General features: G+C 39.1%; 1 protein-coding gene across 3 annotated transcripts in view; it reads left to right on the forward strand.

The window, feature by feature from the left end:
* The window catches only part of LOC121647887 (aminopeptidase N-like), a 32,678-nt gene that overhangs the window by 11,300 nt on the left and 6,574 nt on the right, over positions 1-14,804 (forward strand). For all 3 annotated transcript variants that reach the window (XM_041997670.1, XM_041997671.1, XM_041997669.1), the window contains 15 exons: positions 1,008-1,150; positions 1,337-1,473; positions 2,977-3,103; positions 5,120-5,274; positions 6,089-6,202; positions 6,309-6,452; positions 6,570-6,635; positions 7,988-8,053; positions 9,053-9,225; positions 9,412-9,488; positions 11,142-11,275; positions 11,351-11,406; positions 13,284-13,431; positions 13,509-13,600; positions 14,596-14,703. In XM_041997670.1, coding sequence (XP_041853604.1) covers positions 1,008-1,150; positions 1,337-1,473; positions 2,977-3,103; positions 5,120-5,274; positions 6,089-6,202; positions 6,309-6,452; positions 6,570-6,635; positions 7,988-8,053; positions 9,053-9,225; positions 9,412-9,488; positions 11,142-11,275; positions 11,351-11,406; positions 13,284-13,431; positions 13,509-13,600; positions 14,596-14,703 — 1,740 coding nt within the window. The remainder of the gene's footprint in view (positions 1-1,007; positions 1,151-1,336; positions 1,474-2,976; positions 3,104-5,119; positions 5,275-6,088; positions 6,203-6,308; positions 6,453-6,569; positions 6,636-7,987; positions 8,054-9,052; positions 9,226-9,411; positions 9,489-11,141; positions 11,276-11,350; positions 11,407-13,283; positions 13,432-13,508; positions 13,601-14,595; positions 14,704-14,804) is intronic.

Raw genomic sequence — 14,804 nt, forward strand, 5'->3', positions numbered from 1 at the left:
GCTCCAGGTGAGTCAGTGCTACAGATCCGACCACACAAACAGATTCATGGGTCATCAGTAATAAAAACAAGATGGCTTTGGCATTAGTAGATAAGAAGTAATGAATAAATAAATAACTAGATAAATAAATGAGTGGTAATGTTGACTAAGATCTGATAAATGATGTCATTTAAAAGCCTGACGGCAGAGGCAACAAAGGGTTGTTTGTTCTCCTTGGTGGGGCAAGACTGCGCCATCCAGAGGACATTAGGTCCTCTGTCCTGTCCTGTAACTTCACGTGTTTGTGTAGAAAGAATTACAGATAGCAAGATCATTTTTCAGCAGTAAAATCGTTGCCTCACGGTTTGTAACACGGTGGATTTACAGCTCACTGATCGGGTGGATTAAACCAGTTTGGTTATACACCAGTGAAAAGCAAAGATTCTTGAGACCACTCCGGCCTACAATCACAACTGTAGATTCAGTAAAGACATTTTTCAGACCAGTTACCGATGCAAGTTATCTTTGAAGCAAGATCCAGTAACAGTTGGCCCACAATGAAATGAAATGCATGAAAAATGCTTTATTAATCTCAGAGGAAAACCCATATAAACTTGTTTTTGGTGAAAATTGAAGGCTTTAAAGGTGATGTTTATACTATGAGTACTGAAAAGTGGTTGCAGATATCAAGATGTCAATTACTGGTTAGTGAACTGTTATTTTTGGAGTTATTATGCTAGAAAACCTGATTTTGCTGCTGTCATGTTTCCTTTGAAATGTTTCAGATTAGTTAATTGTTTGTGGTTACAGTTGGTTCTGCATCACAGCTGCAGCCTAAAGCAAAACTTCAGTGCAGAGCATCCAAAAATCTCCAAACAACACGTTTTTGTAACTATATAAAGAGGATTTTTCATTCATGATGGTGTTAATGTTGCTATTTCATTATTTTGCTATTTCATATTTTTGGCAAAATGTTGGAAATATTGGAATTTTGTTCTAAAAGTGAACATTGGTTCATTTCCTCTCAGGGTTGTTGCTACCACCCAGATGCAGCCAACAGACGCTAGGAAGGCCTTCCCCTGCTTTGATGAACCGGCGATGAAGGCTTTTTTCTTCATCACTCTGATGCACGAACCTGGAACGGTGGCTCTTTCCAACGGCAGAGACATTGGTTGGTTTACATGACTGCAGTGTTAGAAAGAGCTGAGAGTCTGTGGACATTAAAATAGGATCTTTTATTTGATTAATTGGTGGAAATAAAGAAGATCCTAAATAAAAATCTCTTGAACCAGTTGCTTTCCGTAAAGATCTCAGACGAGAGGTTAGAAACTAAAAATGCTGTTTTGTTCTCCTGCAGAGACGACCGATGTTACTGTTGACGGCCAGACTGTGCAGAAGACGGTCTTTGAGCGAACTGAGAAGATGTCCACCTACCTGCTGGCGTTCATCGTCAGCGACTTTGAATTCATTAATAGCACCATTGATGGAGTTTTGGTAATTGATCCCTCACAAAGATTATGGGCTGAAATCAGTTTGTGTTTCCAGGAAATGTAATTTTGGGGGTAGTCACCAACAAGAAGAAAGTTAATGGACCCAAACTTCTGTTAAACCAAAGATCAACTAGCCAATACAATAATAAGATCCTTAAGAAAAAAAGATGAGTTTTCATCAAACAATGTTAGAGATGGTGAAATTTAATCTGGATATAATTCTCAGGATTAGATGTCCTGAAACACCCGCGTCTTGAAAAACGTGTCTTTACGCTGCATGTCAACAAACTCCACACAGATTTAATCAGATCAACATGATATGTGGGAATACAGACTTTGTATTTAACACGCCTGTGGCAAATTAAGTGGTGAGTTTAGATGTTTTGCTATGAAAGAAGAAGTTGTTTTGACCAATCATTTATTGCCCAGTCTTGCATAAACTTCATGTATGATTAGAATAATTTTGTTCATCTATTTGAACCTTTGAACTTTTTTTTTTATCTCTTGGTTTTATGGGCTCTAACGTCCAACCAGAGTTAAATTGCATCATGTCAAAGTGTCAGCTGATCCGATCGGCTTTGATTGGAAAAAATTTTCAGTCTGATCGAGAGGGGTGGTTTAAACATTTTCACAATTGGATCGGCAGGAAGAAAATAACAATGTGTACACTTATTCTGATTGTTTCTGTGGGGAATGCTGTTCCTGCCCATGATCGAACCATGTGGGGGTACATAATGTTATGAGTTTAAGTTGAAGAATTGCAGGAGCAAACCAAAACTGTGAGAAGGAAAAGGATCACTGAACAATTTAACGGTCAGAGGGTACAAAATAAAGAAAATCTTCTTCTTCCAAACTAGTAGGAATCTGTCCATCATGTAAATACAGCTGATCAGATCATTTTTATCAGCGTCCATGTGAACATGTCAGCTGGAATCTCTGATCAGATTGATTTTAATGGGATAGATGAAATATTTGTCCCTGTAAATGTAGCTAATGTTTGGCTCTGTTCAAAGATAATAGGAGTAAAACTGAGAGATTTGAGTTCGCTCTGGGAGGATCAGATAAAAAATGGGGCTGTTTGTGATGAAGTCTTCTAGTTGCTGCTATCGTGCTCCTTTGAGTAAAACTAATCGTTTCTTGTATTTATATTATAATTTTCATGATACTTTTTTCTTTTACTTATTCAGGTTTTATGAACTTTTTGTGTTTGTTGCTGACGAGGCCATTGTTTCTTGTTTTGATGACTGATTGTTGAAATGTGATGTGGATGTGGGGGAGCTACAAATTGATTGTCTTTTTGGGATCAATTAAGTTGTCTTGAAGTCTTTAAGATGCACAGAAGCAAAAAAAATAGATAATTCTTATTTATCTGAAAGTACTAAAGGCGCAGCAGCAACAGATAATTGATAAAATACTTGATGGAGCTTTTTTAGTCAGTGAGTGTCAGGAAAATGTTACTGACATCAAATTCAAAGCTGTGGAATAATGTGGTTTACTTTGTATTTAGATCCGTATCTTCGCTCGTCGTTCTGCCATTGCTGATGGCCAAGGAGCGTATGCCCTCAGCATAACCGGACCCATCCTTAAATTCTTTGAGGAGTACTACAGCTCCAGCTACCCTCTGCCGAAGTCTGGTGAGTCCACTGCAACTCAGTCTCCTGTTATACCTACTTTTTTTCTTTTCTGGGATCAGGACCTCTTTCATTTCACAGTTTAAGTAGCAGTGGTGATGTAGCTATCGCACAGGCCACTTGTGATCTTGTTGAGGGGCTGGATGACCACATATTATTTTAGTTTCCAAGGAGAACTGGTATCTAATCCTTACAAAATGGGTTAGTAGAAAAATTAGTGTTTCGTGTTGCTGAAAACACTGTTAATGACTGCTGGACACGTATTTATCAACATGGAGTGAAAGATCTATAATAGATGTATAACCTTCCTGTGTTTACATTTGTCTTGTTCAGTTTCAAGCCATCCTTTCATTTTTTCTAGTAGGTTAGCAGAAAACTGCCCTCTTGAGTCATTAAGGAGAGAAACGTTCACTTTAAAAAATTCTCCTCCAAAAATTTAATAGATAAATAATTTTTCAGATCTTTTACTTAAATCACTTAATCAGCCGGATGTGATAGAAATCAAATCAGCCTCAGAGACGTAACAATTACTGCAAATAGATACAACCGGCCTTAGAGACCACAAAAAGACAGAAAGCTGGTCAACTGAAGGTCAGCTCAAGGCCTGCAGATAAGAGATTTCTTTTTCTTTCCTCCACACAACCAACATCTAACTTTACCATTACACCGTTTTTATTCCTTTCAGCCAAAGGCCAGTTCAGTGTCACTGGTTTATTTTTCCACCTTCTTGTTTCTGTGAAGTTCCCGTAAATGCGTAGCTTTCCGTTTCCAGCACCTCATGCACGTGTTTCCATCAGCTGCAAAGAAATCCTCTGACTCCAGCAGCCATAAGTTTATTGCTATAATATGTTTTTTTACTGGTAAACCTTAGAAATGATTTACCTTTACAGATGAGACAGCCTCATGTCAGCCTTTTTTAATCAATAAAAAAGCCCATCCTTCTTCTATTGTTGTAGTTTATTGACGTCTGGCTCATCTGATAGTTACAGGGAAGCGTTTTGTTGGTGGGTTTGTAATTTCTGTTACCTGTTCTGGGATGTTGGACATGGACAGGTTTTGATGCAACAGTGATTAAGGATTTTTTGTGTTAAATAATTTAACAAGTCTGAAGCCGTTTTAGTTGGGCTTTATGTTTCAGATTAGACATTAACATGCAGTCATTAAATGAACTATAAGAGATGAGATTAAACTGGTACTTCACAACTATGTGATCAGTAAATATTTCAGAAATATTTCTGGTGTTTCTGAATATTAACTTCTTAAATGCCAGTTTTGTGATTAAAACTTGATTTTAAAATTGAGACAGTAAACACAAAAAGTGAATAATTTTCCCCAATAACTTTTTCTTTGGGATTAGCAGCATCAGGAAGTGTCAAAATTTGACATGAACATTAATTAATTAAAAATTATATAATAAGTCCTCTATGAACTCTTTTACCATATATGGATAAAGTAAGGAAATTTAATTAAAACAATAAAAAACTTACACTTAAAGTGTTCCATAGCTTGACTCTTTTAGTTGTAGTACAATGGTATTTTGTTTTCGTTCTTACCATAGGTGTTTTTAGCATACTTGTACCTCGTAGTGCATATGTACTTTCCCTTATCTGAAAAAACCCCTGGATACTTTGTGGTACTTTTTGATGAATTACTAAGTACATGAATTGTATTATTTTAAAGTCAACTAGATCTCTGAATTTGAGTGCTTTCAGATTGACAAAGAGTTGGTTTGTGGGTTGTCTGTACTGAGCATTCATTCATTCATTCATTCATTCATTCATTCATTCATTCATTCATTCATTCATTCATTCATTCATTCATTCATTTATTCATTCATTCATTTATTCATTCATTCATTCATTCATTCATTCATTCATTCATTTGTTTTCCATCTGTTAATGTTATTGATGACCTACTGTGTGGAACTTTAACAAACAAAAGCAGATAAAAGATTAAAAAGATTAAAGACTGATAACTGCTCAGTGGATAACTGTTAACGTTTTCTCTTTCCTGTTGCAGACCAGATAGCTCTCCCAGATTTTAATGCTGGAGCCATGGAAAACTGGGGTCTGATCACCTACAGAGAGACGGCGCTGCTGTACGACGAGGAATTCTCCTCTAACTCCAACAAGGAAAGGATTGCTACCATCATCGCTCACGAACTGGCGCACATGGTGAGTTCTGAAGGCAACGGGGGTCCATCTCAGAGTTTGGTGTTTACCAAACGTTATTAGTCAAGTGTCAAGCCCTAACAAAACCAAATTCAACTCAACAAACTCTAAACTTTGACTTGTTTTGCAAGAGTTAACTGTTTAGTCCCAAGTTAAAGCATGCTTCAGATAAAATCTCAAGTTAGAAACCTAAAAACCTCTTCTCTGTCATGTCAAAGCTTTTATTCTGTTCCCTTCTGGTAAAACTGACCTTAAACACCTATCCAAGACATACCCAAAGCATACTGAGGCTGGTCTGGAATCTATATAAATATTTGTTAAATAATATGTTGTCATATTTATATAATATAAATATATTATATAAAAATATAGCTGTCTTGTTTTTAACTGAAGCAAACTTGGTAATTACAATGTATGTTTATATATATTTTATAATATATTCATGTATTCTTCAGTGAGTGGCAGTGTATTGGATGACTAACAAATGTCCAGTGAAGTGGCTAATTTGCAAATATACCATCCTCACCCATGAGTATATTAGAAAACACTCTTGAAATAGGTGTCCACTGTAATGGACACTATGCATTGAAGGGTTAGGGTTAATATTTGAATGTTTTTGGCTTCACTCTTAAATCAGAAAACATAAAAGTCTACCTTGTAGGATGTTGAATCTTTATATTTATTAGTCTGGAAGCTGGTAAAGTTGTTGAAAGCTTAAATCACAAGGGATTCAAGTTTAAAAGACATTAAATCTCAAGCTGAGTCTTGACTGGAGCTGCTTATGTCTGACATCCGTGTGTTTTAACGTCTCCCTCAGTGGTTCGGTAACCTGGTCACACTGCGCTGGTGGAATGACTTGTGGCTGAATGAAGGCTTTGCATCATACGTGGAGTACTTGGGAGCGGACAAGGCTGAACCCAGCTGGAATGTGGTAAGGATCCCAACCCCACCCCTCATCGTCGCTGCCTCATGACCTTGGGTATCAGCACAGGTGCACAGGAGAGTTTTAACCCTACCCTCTGATTGTGTCACGACAGAAAGACCTGATGGTGCTCAGTGACGTCCACAGAGTGTTTGCCATCGACGCATTGGCTTCCTCTCATCCGCTGTCCTCTAAAGAGGAGGACATCCAGAGACCGGCACAGATCAGCGAGCTGTTTGATGCCATCTCATACAGCAAAGTAAACATGCAAACACAAGCTTTCCTACAGCTCCACATGCACAAAGAATGAGTAAAACACCTGACAGGTGTCTGCCTGCATGAACACTATACTGAATGAGTTTTCCCCCATCCTCAGGGAGCATCCGTCCTCAGGATGTTGTCAGACTTCCTGACTGAACAGGTCTTCACAAAGGGACTCCAGGTAAAGATTACAGAGTACATCATGCTGATGGGAAGCTGAGCAGATCTTCGTCCTGGTTTTGGTTCTTACGTGTTTATCCGGTTCACCTTACACCATGAACACCTTTTCTTTAGGCTCGAAACCCTCAGGATAATGACTCATCATGACCTTTCTTGGTAGATTTCATCTGCTTTTAACCACCTTTATCATTTTAGAATCAATTTTGATTGTATATTTATGAAAATTAAAATTTTGTATTGATTTCAAGCAAGCGTCAGACATTAGCAATCACACACGTGGTTTGTTATATGAATGTAGACATCAGTTTGGACCGAGGAACTTAAAACCTTTTTTAATGGTGAGACTCACTGAAAAATGTTCTAGAACCAGACCTGAACTGTAAATGTGAAGACTTTTAACAGGTGCTAAATGGATATTATCCATTTTTACAAACCAAAGATTCGTTTTTGACTGGACATCATGATAATTCACATTCCTGTCTGACCAGATAGAGGAGAGTTTAGTATTTTCTGTCACCTGACTGGTTAAACCTCCTGCAGCAGGTTCACAAAACGATCACATAACAATGGTTCAAAAGTTCTCCTCTGTCATTTATTAACAACTTTAGGGGGAATGACGTGAGTGGGGCCAAAGAGAAATGTTATTCACACCCTCTACTGTAACTTTGTGATCACAATTAAAGGTAATATAAGTCACATACCATCTGAAAATTAAAAACCTGGAGAGAGATGAGTGAGCAAACTGGAGCAGATAAACAGACTTACTCAGTTTTCTGAGTGACTAAACTCATCATGCATCTAAGTTAAATAAGACAAGTTTTGGGCATATCACATGCTAAATTAAAGTCCTTCTTGTCTTTACAGATTGGTTCAGTTAGTAGAGTTTGATGTTTGTGACATTCACCTGTGGTATGTTGATCAGAATGATCTCTTGTTCTTTTAGTTTTATTTCTTTATATGCAGCTTTTACGGTGCTCCGTGTGGGAAATAATACACCTTTATCTGCTGATGGATTAAGTGATCCAATGAATCACCTTTTATCAAGTATTTCCTCTTTCGAAAAGCAGAAACAGTCTGATAACCAGATTATAAATAGCATTCTTTTGAATTATTGTTTTTATTTGCAAAGCTTTAATTTTCACTCCGAAGTGAAGGATGGGACTACCCGGCTGAGGCTCAAATGGATCCATCTTTCAACTCTTAAAGAGAAAATACAGATGTGTGTGTCCTGCATTAGCACTACATATCAAATTCTCTCCACAGGGAAGAATGTGGTTTAATGAGGCTGCCTGTAGAAAGTTTTATCTTTCAGGTTATCTCCACTTATTTATTTGTGTTCTGTTTCTCCTGCAGACCTACCTGAATGAGTTTGCTTATGGGAACTCCGTCTACACAGACCTGTGGAAGCATCTGGAAATGGCATGTCCTCCTCTGCACACTCTTCACTTATAAACATGTAGTTACTGTTGTGATAAAAATCAGCCCTAGTCCATCCCGACCCCCTTCAGAGAAGAACCCACAGAAAATGAGGGATTTGTAAACAGTCTGAACCCTGAGGAGAACCACACAATAATCCAGTTTTAGTTCTTTTTATTCACATTTTTATTGTATCTCAAGATTTTAACTAACTATTTTTAATATATTAAAATCATTTATAAACATTTATAGTTATAGTGCCTTAAAAAGCGCTATATAAATCTAATCCATTATTATTACTATCCATTAAATGGCAGCTTAGAAACTCTTGTTCCTCACCTTGTATAACTTCACACTTTAGAGGGAGGGGGGTAACAGAGGGACATCCGACTATAGGGAACGTTAACATCATTGCAGTCTAGTTAACTATACAAACTGGACTGAGGGGAATGATAACTCAATGCTTGAGTGCAATATGATAACAATGCAGTAGTTTTCTCCTGTGTCAATACTGAACTTGTATTTTTCTAGTACATTTTGATTTTTATAATTCTATATCAGGATTATTCATTTCGGTCCTACAAGGTCGGCAATCCAGCAGGGTTTCCATGTATCCCTGCTTCAACACACCTGCATCAAATTAAATGGATCTAACAGCCAATCAAGTTCTGCCAAATGACTAATTAATTTTAGTCAAGTGTGTTGAAGCAAGGATACATGGAAAACCTGCTGGATTGCGGACCTTGTAGGACCGAACTGAATAACCTTGTTCTATTAATGGTGCTGTTCTGCTACTGGAACTATTGGCAAAGTTGGCCTCCATTACTTCATATGACTCATTTGAACCACAGCAGCATTGATGAGGGGATCAAATTAGAATTTGAACAGGAAAGAAACATCTTGCAATCTTTATTTGCTATTTTACATCCTGATTACACATTCCTGTCACTTATGAGTATGGAGGTAATGAATAAGTGGTCATTCAGTTTTTTGCTTCCACAGGCTGTCAGCACCAGCGGCACCAACCTTCCCGACACCGTCACCAACATCATGAACACCTGGGTGCTGCAGATGGGTTTTCCCGTGGTTACCATCAACACCGCCGATGGTGCCGTTTCCCAGCAGCACTTCCTCCTGGATCCAGACTCTGAAGTCACTACTCCATCCCCTTTCAAGTATTTACTCCACCTTTTTTCCAACCTCTCTCTCCCTGTGAAGTCTTCTTGTTTCTGCTCTTTGATCACGACTCCTCAGCTTAGAATTCTGTGGAATAACATCAGCTGATAGAAACTATGTTTTCCGTCTCATAAAAAGCAGTCACAGTCAGTAAAGAAGTGATGACTCATGTGTTTCTGTTACAGCTATCAGTGGATTGTTCCAATTAAGTGGATGAAGACTAAAGTCGTCCAGGAAGCTGTATGGCTGAAGGATAAAACAGGTAAGCAACACTGACACGTTCTGATGGTTTAGGACAATAGTTCCCAACCTGGGGGGGTCCCCCAAGAGCACAGGGGGTCCCAGATGCTTTGAATGTGTGGAATGTCCACACATTGTCCCTATTTTAAGAAAAAAAGTTAAGGCTATATGTTGTTAAATTAACTTTGGCTTTATTAAAGGACAGAACTAGCCAGAGAAGAGTATTTATGGTGAGAATCTCACTTTTAAAAACATGAAACCAACATGGTTTCATTAATAGCTTTTTAGTATTTGCATGAATAGGCTCCTGAAGGACAACAGGTTGGGAACCAATGGTCTAGGACATAAAACTTGTTCATAAAGTTATCTAAAATTAGGTCATTTTGGGCTTTGGTTAGTCAGAAATCATAAAATTTCATAAAACCATAAAAACTGTATGATGAATTAGTGTCAGTCTCTCATATCTTTAGAAATACAGACAATAGACTGCTGACTTTGAGCTGACATATGTTATAATCCTGTTTCAGTAAACATTTGTTCAGTAAAAGAGTAAAATCTTGATCTACGCCTCATTTCTTTATAATTCTCTTCCCAGACGTCAGGTTTAGTTGTAATCTGAAACTGGTCTTCATCAGTAGTTCTCCAGCTTTCTGAAATTTTCTTTGGATTTTTTTCCCCTCATTTTCAGTCTACTCCTGGTACTTGATCATTTTCAGAGGAAATTAACTCTGTACTACGAATCGTTCAAGATAAAAACGGCTCCTAACTCAAGGGATGAACCAGAGCCGTTGACAGTTAACAGACCACTCAGACAGAACCAGTTTAAACTGGATCTTTAGGCTTTTTGTTACCAGCAGCCTGTAACAAAGACACATTGTGTTCCCATTTCTTTAGTTTAATCTCTGATAACCAGCAAAGATCAGACAGTTTGACAGAATGAAAACAGGATTTTAGCAGCAACAAGCTGATTGCCAAAGAGCTGTTAGCTGAAAATTAAACTATTTGGACAATTAGAGGACTAAAAAAAACTACCTATAGCAGATGAACAGGATCTGAAAGTGAGGTCCTGAAGAAATAGGGACAAATCCAGCAAAGACCTGAACCAGGACGTGCTCCTTAAGCCATTCTTAAGGAAGGAAACAGGAAGAAAAGGCTGAGGTATGTCACATGACACAAGAACTGGACTGATGATCAGTGGAAACAGATCCGATGGAGGGATGGATCCTTCCCAGAACCCGGACCTCAACATTACTGAAGCTGTGTGGGATTATCTGGACAGAGAACACAACAAAAAGGCAGAAACATCCAAAGAAGAGTTTTGGAAAGTCCTTCAAGGGTCCTGGAGAACTATTCCTGGAGACTAGTTAAAGAAATGACAGAAAGCTTCTCCAGGAGGGTTCAGACTGATGAAGTAAAAATATTCACTTTCAAACATTTTTATTTTTATATGAAGAGGTGCACTTTTCTCTACACTGGTTCACATGTTTTCTCTTTTCCTGGAAATACGTAAAGAACCAGCATCTCCAGCATATCTGTTGGAGATTTTCAGCTCTTCTAGTTGCACAAAATCAGCCTAAAAGAGATCCAGTTCAGACTGACGCAACTAAAATGTTAAAAAAAGTTTTTTTTTCTGGTCTTGTACATGATGTCAGTGACAAACTTCTTTTCTCCGTAGCTACATTTGAACCGATGAAGGTGACAGGCACCGACTGGGTCCTGGCCAACCTCAATGTGGTTGGTTACTACAGAGTCAACTATGACCAGGCCAACTGGGACAAACTGCTAACAGCTCTGAGCGGCACTCACACGGTAGGACCTGTTAGCTGACACACACTGCTATCACTCTGACTAGAAACATCTGACATGGTGCTGTTGTTGTTTCAGGACATCCCAGTGATAAACAGAGCTCAGCTGGTGGACGACGCCTTCAACCTGGCCAGGTAAGTCCTGCTGGTGAGGGCAAAGAGACTGAATGGTCGGTAGAATCCGAGGAATATTCATTTCCACTGTTTACAGGGACGTAATGATATAGCACAGCTGTTACACATCACCACATATGATGGAGAGTTTTGGGGATTAAAATTAAACTGTTACCTGAACCACATAAAGTATTGGTTACTATTGATCTCCAGCAAGTTTTGTATCATCTGTTGTTTGTTTTGCAACACAAAGTCTTAGATTTAATTTCTGCAGATTAAATGAAGAATTATAAAATATTTAGCTGGATGAATTTGTGAAGTTGGAGATGGCAGCCGTTACAGATGCCACTTATCCCCCATCTAACGCAAACTGCATCAGTAAATTAAAGTGATCTCAAAGCACTTTTACAGACCCAGTCCAATAAAGTCCAGTTCATTGTAGTCTAGTTATAATCTAATTAAAACGAGTCCACTTTATGATCCACATCAATCCAATTTAGAATAACTGTGTTCATTTAAACAATTCGTAAAATAATGACCGAGCTGAGGAAACCGACGGATTGGATCAAATCTTCTTTTTAATTCAATCCATCCTGAGCTGCACGAGGAGACAGTGGAGAGGAAACCTCCATCAGGACCAGAACAGCAAGGAAAACCTCCATCAGGACTAGCACCAGGAAGAAAAACCTCCATCGGGACCAGAAACAGGAAGGAAAACCTCCATCAGGACTAGCACCAGGAAGGAAAACCTCCACCGGGACCAGAAACAGGAAGGAAAACCTTCATCAGGACTAGCACCAGGAAGGAAAACCTCCATCAGGACTAGCACCAGGAAGGAAAACCTCCATCAGGACCAGAACCAGGAAGGAAAACCTCAATCAGGACCAGAAGAGGTAGGACAGTCATCTGGCTAGACGACTGGGGTGTAGAGGACAGGAAAGAGGGGCCAACCAGCAGGATAATCCAGGGATACCTGCTGAAAAGAAGGAGAGAAACACAAATGAATGACAACAACAACAGCAGAGCCTCGGCCTATGGCAGCAGGTCTAGACATATGGATCAGGGTCACCAAGCCAGACCTGCTATAAGATTTATCAGGAAGGAAGGTTTGAAGATGATCTGAAGGTAGAGAGGGTGTCTGCTTCCTGAAGCCAAACTGGGAGCTGGTTCCACAAAGAGGGGTCCGATAACTGAAGGTTCTGTCTCCCATTCTACTTGTAGAACCTCTAGAAACCACCAGTAAACCTGCAGTCTGAGAGTGAATCTCTGATAGGAAAGTCTGGACCTCTGAGATCTTTGTCACTAGGAGCTTCAAATTCTGTTCTGGATTTAACGGGAAGCCGATGAAGAGAAAACTGGAGAAATGTGATCTCAGATAATCTAATGAGAATCCTCGTTGCAGCATTTTGGATCAGATGGAGACTTTTCAGGCCATATTTGGGACAAAACCATAATAAGTAATTGCAGTATCTCAGTCTAGTTTTCTCATTGAGGTTGATTCACTTGTAAGAACTGAAAAAAATTGTTTTTCCCTAATGTCTTTATTTTATTAACTGAGAAGAAATCAGGATATGATCAAAATATTATTGAGATTTAATCTTTAAATGTCAGTTTTATCATTAACAGGCTCCTTCCATGTGTCTGTTAGGGTTACAGCTATTCTCCTGTGTAGAAGGTTCTAGAAAACATCATTTTTTAACTTATTTCCTCATAAATATTTGTTGAAAAGTCAATGAGGAAACAAAAAGTTCAGAGCAATAAGGGCAAATAATGAAAATAAACAAATACTTACCCAGAAAATAAATGATTCAACAAATAATGTGAAAGGCGTTTTCTTATGTGCACTCATATGTCCTCATTCACACCTGATTTCATTATGACAATTTTTTTTCTCAAAGAGCAAAGATCATCCCAACAGTGCAGGCCCTCAACACCACCAAGTACCTGAAAAATGAGCGGGAATACATGCCGTGGAAGTCAGCCTTGAACAACCTGGGCTTCTTTAACCTCATGTTCGATCGCAGCGAGGTGTACGGCCCCATGCAGGTGCACCTCCACCACAGTAAACCTACAGCAGCCAGGTTCTGTCATCATGCTGTTCCTCACATCTCTGTTGTTTGCAGGCCTACCTGAAGAGCCAGGTCACACATCTGTTTAATTACTACAAGGAGCTGACAGGCAACTGGGTCAAAGTGCCCGATGGACACATGGACCAGTGAGTAAAGATTAATCATGTAATAAAGTGATTGTTTTAGAGCTGATTCTGTTGTGTGGAACCAGGAGAACTCTAGTTCTAACTAATTAAAGCTAATTTCACCCACTTATGATGTTTGTGCTACTGCTGATTGCAGGTTCTGCTTTTGATTCAGTCAGTTTAATAATAAACAAGGAGAGAAGTTGTTATAAGGTGGATGTAGTAGAGGTGAAGGAAGGTCCTACCTTCCACTTTATCAGGTCCACCTGTCCACCCGCTTGTTAACGCTAGTATCTAATCAGCCAATCACATGGCAGCAACTCAACACATGTAGTCATGGAGACATGTTGCAGGCGATCTGCTGAAGTTCAAACTGAGCATCAGAATGAGGAAGAAAGATGATTTAAGTTACTTTGAACATGGCATGGTTGTTCCATGGAAATACTCCATCGAGTATTTACTGGGAGTGGGTGTGGGGGGGGGGGGCTTTCTTGGCCCACTTTGGGCCCTTTAGTACCAACGTGGCATGGTTCAACTACCTACCTGAGTATTGTTGCTGACCATGTCCATCCCTTTATGACCACAGTGTAGCATCTTCTTCCAGTCAGAAGTAGCCTTCAGAAGACTTCAGAACACTGATACCAGAGTACCCTCTGCTGGATAGCGAGGCAAACTACTTCTAACTTTTCTTTCATCTAAATGGGTTAATTGCATTTGAGATTTCAAATGAAGTTTTGCACCTTAAATTAAAAGGGACCTCCTCAACTGCTGGTTTTACACAAGGATCACAAAAATACCAAAAAATACAACAAAGTCCATTCATCATGGCAGTGCAGTGGAACAAAGGCTACACATTCCTGCCTTAAACACACACACAGAATCTAGAAAATCTCTGTAAGATTTCAGAGTATTTTTGTAATGGTTAGAAGTGAAAAAAAAAGGGTTTGGTGTAATGGAGCGTCATTACGCTCCGTTTTCTTCCTGGCTTCCTGTCAGCCTTTCTCTGCTTCCGGCAGGTATAACCAGGTGAATGCCATCAGCTTGGCTTGCAGTACAGGCCTGAAAGAATGTGTAGATCTGGTTAAAGGATGGTTCAAGCAGTGGGAGGCAAGCGGCAACAACATGTGAGTACATATCACCCGGACAACAATCTATCCCATTTGTACCTGTTCATTCCTCCACATTGCACAGCTGGATTAATTCACATTTGAAAGCACATCTCAAG

This window comes from Melanotaenia boesemani, chromosome 10 (genome assembly GCF_017639745.1).
Source record: "Melanotaenia boesemani isolate fMelBoe1 chromosome 10, fMelBoe1.pri, whole genome shotgun sequence".
Classification (NCBI taxonomy): Eukaryota; Metazoa; Chordata; class Actinopteri; order Atheriniformes; family Melanotaeniidae; genus Melanotaenia; species Melanotaenia boesemani.